At 40.6% G+C, this 7,500-nt stretch overlaps 1 protein-coding gene across 1 annotated transcript in view; it reads left to right on the plus strand.

Moving 5' to 3' along the window:
* Positions 1-5,473: 5,473 nt before the first annotated feature.
* Positions 5,474-7,500, plus strand: part of LOC125031345 (amino acid transporter AVT1B-like) — a gene marked incomplete at its 5' end in the record, with an annotated part of 3,254 nt that continues 1,227 nt past the window's right edge. The window contains 2 exons of the mRNA XM_047622052.1: positions 5,474-5,693; positions 6,564-6,756. Coding sequence (XP_047478008.1) covers positions 5,474-5,693; positions 6,564-6,756 — 413 coding nt within the window. The remainder of the gene's footprint in view (positions 5,694-6,563; positions 6,757-7,500) is intronic.

The following is a 7,500-nucleotide window of genomic DNA, read 5'->3' on the forward strand; positions in this document are numbered from 1 at the left end:
AAAAAAAAATCACTCAAAAAGAAAGAATAAAAAAAGAATGAAAAATAAACATTTACCCCATAAAAAGAAAAATAAAGAAAGAAACGAGAAGAAAAAAGAAGAGAGAAAAATGAGCGTATTTTCTATCAGCAACAACAGAGAGATAATGAGCTGTTACTCTTCTGTGAGATGCTCTTGAGAGATACACGAGGCTGTCGAGTATCCTCAGGCCAAGCAACAGTCGATTAGCAGCTGTTTAGTCGTCAACATCAATTCCCTACGTTTGGGTTTCAGTTCATGAAAGAGAGAGAGAAAAAGTATTCAGGTCAAAGATGGTTCATATAAAGGATCGAATTCCTTCCATTTCTGGATCTGTTATAAGGTATGTGTTCTGGTGTGCTGTGATGAATTCTTTTGATTTTTTTTTTTTTTTTTTTTTTTTTTTTGGTGTTATCTTTTCTATTATTTTCATTAGCAATGATATAATTACTAGTACTACTACAACTACTTCTACTACTATTACTATTACCACTACTACTACTACTACTACTACTACAGCTATTACTACTACTACTACTATTAAAAAATTTTAAATTTTTTTTTTTTTTTTTTTTACTTTTCTAACATGCAGTTAATGTATGGCCTGATGCTAAATCAAGTCTTATCATGTGTATTGAAAATGTCCTTGGGGTACGGTTGAAGATGCGCATATTAGATCCCCCAAGAATTGAAAAAAAAACAAAACCCCCCCCCACCAAAAACACACACACACAAAAAAAAACACAACACACCAAAACCCCCAACCACACACACACCCACCCACACATACAAACACCACACACACACACACACAGACATACAAACCCCCTACAAATTTCCCTATATATATATAACACACACACACAACACCACAACACCACACACACGTACACACACCACAAAAACACACACACACACACACACACAACCCACAATAAAAATATATATTTTATAATTTTTATATATATATATATATTATATATTAATACACACAACACACACACAACACATATATATTATAAAAAATATATTATATTATATTTATTTATATTTATATTTATATATATATATATGCAACCCTTTCCCGACCGGGCCTGGGTAGAAACCCCCCAGTGCCCCGGGAAATAAACCAACCATCACACGACCGGCATTGCACTATTCCTTCTTCATATTTACCCCTGACCTGGTTCGGGGGGCCTATATGGAGCGTTGTTATGATCATGTAGTGCGGCCCTTGCATTATCCCATCTTTCATATTATATTATTTTTTTTTATAATTTTAAAATATATATTAAAAAACCATATGTGGTGTGTGGGTGTTGTGTGTGTGGTTTGTGTGTTTTTAGTGTTGTAGTTTGTATATGTATGTATTTTTTTAGACTCAAAACCAAAACACACACAACCCCACACCACACCACACACCACACACACACCCCCACACAACACACACCACAATACTTTTTGCGCCCCGACACAAGAATATCATTATCATTATCTATGTATATACACATACATATACAACACACACTCCTCTGCACCATTTCAGTGTATCTCCCTCGTTCCACAAGAGACTCACGTCCCCGCCTCTTCGGCTTCCGCGCTCCCTTCCCCGCCAGAAGGGGGACAGGAACCGCATCATAAGTGTTCGTGGAGGGGAAAGGGGGGGAAAGGGGCGGGGGGGGGGGAGGGGGAGGGAGGGAGAGGGGTGGTTTAAAAAAAGGGAAAAGGGGGGGAAGGAGGAAGGGGCAGGGTTAAAAAAAGGGGGAAGGGGAAGGGGGGAAAAAGGGGAAAAAAAGGGAAGGAAAAGGAAGACAAGGGAATGAGGAATAATAGGAAGATTAAGATAGATATAGGAAAGAGTGGAAGAGCAAGAAGGAAGGAGGAGCATAGAGGGAGGAAGATAGGAAGAATAAGAGAGACTAAAAAGTGGAGGGAAGGAGCGGATGAGAAAGAGAAGGGAAAGAGATAGAAGAGAGGAGTAAGAAAGACGAATGTAGGTAAGGGAATGAGTGGAAGAGAAAAGAAGGGAAAAGGAGGAATAAGAGACACGAAGATAAGAGTAAGATAGAAGCGCAAGAATAAGAAAGGAGGAGGGGAAGAGAAAGCGAAATAGCGAGACAGACGAAACATGTGAAATTTACCATTTTCTCAAATCTAAAAGTTGTTTATGATTAAAAAAAAAAAAAAAAAAAAAAAAAAAAAAAAGACATGAGATAGGAGCTTTAACCGTCAACCGAAACGATAAATATGAAAGTGAATATGTAAAGGAATTAAAAAAAAGAAAAAAAGAAAAAAGGAGAAAAAAAAAAAGAGAGAAGATTTGTTTATTTAATAAAAAGGTTTCCTTATCTCGTTATCGAAAAAAAATTTTTTTCCCCCTTTATTTTTCCGGGACCAAATCATCAGAAAACTTCAACGGACACAACAAGTACATCATCTTGACCTTGAAACCTTTTAAAAAAAAAAAAAAAAAATAATAAAATAAATAAATAACATAAAAAAAATACGAAGAGTTCACCCAAGCAACGAGAATCAAAACCACTTTCAACCTTTCTCGGAAATAGACACTAAAATCTACCAATCGACAAATTTCACGTGTTACATAATCAACAATCTGGCACATGTTGGTACTGAAAGAAAAAGATAAAGTGATCCCAAGAATTAACGCAAATCCCAATAACGTTAGGTACATAATCTTGAGATAAGTTTAGGCTTGCCATCTGATGCTGTCAAGTAGCTTTGAATTTTTAAAATGTAGGTTAATGTCATAATTTGCTTTTTTTTATTATTAATTAGAGTTAAGACTCGTTAGATAATGATATTTGTTTGTTTGTTTTTTCTCTCCATTTTATTTTTGAACAAACCATAATAAAAGAAACTGATGATTGAAGGCAATCAAAGTATAATTCCTACATAATCGTGTTTTCAGATATATGTATATCTTTTACATTTTAAATCTGGGTGATTTTGTGTAGTGACAATACATTTTTTATTGCAAATCATAAAATAACCAAGATTACATTTGTTTTCTCATCTATTTTTTATTTAAATTGCAGTAAATTAAATAAATGATTCAAACAATATCAAACAGAGGAATACATTATTTCCAAAGAGAATTAAACACAAAAAAAGGAAATTATTTTAAGCAATAGTCACTTATTATCATCCAAATAAACTTAAATAAAAATTTTTTAAAATATTAAAAATCAAAATATCTTTTGTTTTACAGTTTTTGAGTGTTTATATTAACATCTATTTCTGTTATTATCTATCTATTTATTCCATCTATCTTTTTTTATCTATTTTTAAACCCAAAAATCTATTTTTTTATAAATTTTTTTTTTATTTTTAATATTTAATATTTTATATATTATAAAATATTATTTATTTAAATTTTTAAAAAAAAAAATATTTTTCCCCCCCTTTCAATTTAAAAAAAAAAAAAAAAAATATATCCCCCCCCTTTCCCCCCCCCCCACAAAGACCCAAATATAACCCCTTCCTTCCCCCCTTTTTTTTCCCGTTTTCCCCCGCCCGATTCCCTTTTCCCGGGTCGCAGGGCCGCCCCGGCGTCGTTTTTCCCCCCGGGGCCGGGCGGGGGGGTTAGGGGTTTTGAAGGTTTGGGGGGGTAGGTTGGGGGTTGGGTTTTTTAAGGGCGTGGTTTGTTTTTTTTTGTTTTTTTTTTTTTTTTTTTTATCTGTATCTTTTTTTTTCTTTTTTTTTCCCTTTTCCTTTTTTTTCTCTATCTCCCTTTTTTCTTTCTCTCTTCTCTCTCTCCTCCTTTCCCCTTCTATTTCTCTCTCTCTCTCCTCTTTCTCCCCTTCTCTCTCCATCTCCTCTCTCTTCCTTTCTCTTCTTTCTCTCTCTCTTTTATTTTTTTTTTTTTTTTTTCCCCCCTTTTTTTTTCTCTTAATTAAAAAATTTTTAAAAAATTTTAAACTAAAAATTCAAAAATTTTTTTTAAAAAGGGCCCCCGTTAAACTTTTAGGGACCCCTTTTAATTTTTCCCCCTTTCCCCCCACAGTCTCCTCTCCCTTCCCCACAGTCACCCTCCCTTCCCCCCCAGTTATCCTCTCCCCTTCCCCCACAGTCATCCTCTCCCCTTCCTCCCACATCACCCCTCCCTCCCCCCACAGTCACTCTCCCCCCCCACAGTCATCCTCTCCCCTCCACCCCACAGTCATCCTCTCCCCTCCCCCCCACAGTCATCCTCTCCCCTTCCTCCCACAAATCATCCTCTCCCCTTCCTCCCACAGTCATCCTCTCCCCTTCCCCCACAGTCATCCTCTCCCCTTCCCCCCACAGTCATCCTCTCCCCTCCCCCCCCCACAGTCATCCTCATCCCCATCCTCCCCCACAGTCATCCTCTCCCCTTCCTCCCACAGTCATCTACTCCCCCTTCCTCCCACAGTCATCCTTCTCCCCTTCCCCCACAGTCATCCCTTCCTCCTTTCCCTCCCACAGTCATCCTCGTCCCCTCCTGCCACAGTCATCCTCTCCCCTCCCCCCCACAGTCATCCTCTCCCCTCGCCCCCCACAGTCATCCTCTCCCCTCCCCCCCACAGTCATCCTCTCCCCTTCCTCCCACAGTCATCCTCTCCCCTTCCCTCCCACAGTCATCCTCTCCCCTCCCCCCCACAGTCATCCTCTCCCCTTCCTCCCACAGTCATCCTCTCCCCTTCCCCCCACAGTCATCCTCTCCCCTCCCCCCCACAGTCATCCTCTCCCCTCCCCCCCACAGTCATCCTCTCCCCTTCCTCCCCACAGTCATCCTCTCCCCTCCCCCCCACAGTCATCCTCTCCCCTTCCCCCCACAGTCATCCTCTCCCCTTCCCCCCACAGTCATCCTCTCCCCTCCCCCCCACAGTCATCCTCTCCCCTCCCCCCCACAGTCATCCTCTCCCCTTCCCCCCCACAGTCATCCTCTCCCCTTCCCTCCCACAGTCATCCTCTCCCCTCCCCCCCACAGTCATCCTCTCCCCTCCCCCCCACAGTCATCCTCTCCCCTCCCCCCCCACAGTCATCCTCTCCCCTTCCTCCCACAGTCATCCTCTCCCCTTCCTCCCACAGTCATCCTCTCCCCTTCCTCCCACAGTCATCCTCTCCCCTTCCTCCCACAGTCATCCTCTCCCCTTCCCCCCACAGTCATCCTCTCCCCTTCCTCCCACAGTCATCCTCTCCCCTTCCTCCCACAGTCATCCTCTCCCCTTCCTCCCACAGTCATCCTCTCCCCTTCCCCCACAGTCATCCTCTCCCCTTCCTCCACAGTCATCCTCTCCCCTTCCTCCCACAGTCATCCTCTCCCCTTCCTCCCACAGTCATCCTCTCCCCTTCCTCCCACAGTCATCCTCTCCCCTTCCTCCCACAGTCATCCTCTCCCCTTCCCCCCACAGTCATCCTCTCCCCTTCCCCCCACAGTCATCCTCTCCCCTCCCCCCCACAGTCATCCTCTCCCCTTCCCCCCACAGTCATCCTGTCTCTCTACCTGCCCGTCGCGATCTCCGGCTACGCAATCCTCGGTGATGACGTCGAGAGCAACATCCTTCTCTCGGTGACGGAAGGAGTCGTCGTCCAGATCGCCATCAGCTTGGAAATCATCAATCTCGTGAGCACTTACGTCATCAGCATCAACCCCGTCGTGCAGAGCGTCGAGGAAATCTTCAATATTCCGAATAGTGAGTTGAAGTTTTTTTTTCCACTTTTTTTTTTTTTTTTTTTTTTACTTTTTGGGGGTAGGATTGTTTTTTTTGTTTTTTTTTTTATCTCTCTCTCTGTTTTATTGTTGGTGTATCAGGTTCCAAATTGATCGCGAGTTTATTTTTCTTTGTTTTTTTGTTTGTTTTATTGTTAGACTTTGTGCTTATTTTATCCAAAATAGTGACGGTTGCAGTGGCGATTTTGGTGATAGTGGGAGGGGCATAGAAGCGAATGTAAAAAAGAGAGAGAGAGGGAGAAGGAAGAAAAATGGAGAAAGAGAGAGAGAGAGAGAGAGAGAGAGAGAGAGAGAGAGAGAGAGAGAGAGAGAGAGAGAAAGAGAAACAGAGAGAGAGAGAGAGAGAGAGAGAGAGAGAGAGAGAGAGAGAGAGAGAGAGAGAGAGAGAAACAATGAGAAAGACAGAGACAGAAAGATAATGAGAAATAAATAAAGAGAAAAATAGTGAGTTAAAGTTTTTTTCCACTTATATTTTACTTTTTGGGGTTAGGATTGTTTTATTTTTTTTCTCTCTCTCTGTTTTATTGTTGGTGTATCAGGTTCAAAATTGATCGCGAGTTTATTTTTCTTTGTTTTTTTTAGTCGTAAATGAGAGAGAGAGAGAGAGAGGAGAGAGAGAGAGAGAGAGAGACAGTGAGAAAGACAGAGACAGAAAGAAAATGAGAAAGAAATAAAGAGAAAAATGCAGAGAAAACAAAGTACGAAAGAAAGAAACAGAGACCACCCCCCATAACCCTCACTCAAACAATAAAATCACCATCCACACACACACACACTCATTTCCACACGCAACGAACCTAAAACCCAAGAACCACCTCTTTCTGCCCACCAGAATTCGGCATCAAGCGGGTGCTCCTTCGCTCCAGCATGGTCGTGGTGCAGATGGTGATTTGCCTCGCCGTCCCTGATTTCGGCCTCATCCTCAACCTCATTGGAGGGTCTTGCATCACCCTGAATACCTTCATTTTCCCTCCTCTTATGTATATGAAGCTCATGGACCAGAAGGATCCTAATTGGCCGGAAAGGTGAGGTTTTTTTTATGGTACCGTATGGTATGATAAGAACATTAGGAAATGTGGTAGTTTGTATCTGATACGTTGGTGACCATATAATTGATTTCGAAAAGGTGGGATTTTAGTGTAATTTGAACTGTGCAGTAGTAAAACTTAGAAATAAGTGATAATATATTTGAACGTGAATATAAAAATGTCTTGAGTACTTTAACTTGGGTAAAATCTAGAAGGAAAACGTAAATAACATTTTCATCAACAGAATGTATAGACAGAGTACTTTATAATACCTTGTTTTTTTGTAAAGTTAAATAGATTAAATTTGCTCTGCTGTCTTGAATAATTCGTCTTTTAACTCTTTATACGAACACAGCCATCGCTTGCATATTCAGGTCAAATCAGTATTTCAGTACAAAGACATATTGTATACTTAAATGTATGCTCTCGGAAAACACATTTTTTGCACATGCCTATCTGCCATTCGCCAGCTCTTCGACAAATTTTAGTGTACATATCTGCCCGTTTGCTCACTTTTTTATAACTGTAAAACATATAACAATATTTGACCTAAAGTAGCAACCGGGTTAACGTCAAAGGTAAAGAGAGTCTTGAAAGCCATGTTCTTTAAGATCAGTCAACTTCCGACGTTAACAGTTATTTTTATATTTCGAAAAAAATTTAAGTGGATCTTTTTCATATTCAACTACTATATATATATACCCTAGCCTATATACATTTTATTATATATGTTACCTAGAC

The sequence above is a fragment of the Penaeus chinensis genome, chromosome 12 (assembly GCF_019202785.1).
Source record: "Penaeus chinensis breed Huanghai No. 1 chromosome 12, ASM1920278v2, whole genome shotgun sequence".
NCBI classification, from domain to species: Eukaryota; Metazoa; Arthropoda; class Malacostraca; order Decapoda; family Penaeidae; genus Penaeus; species Penaeus chinensis.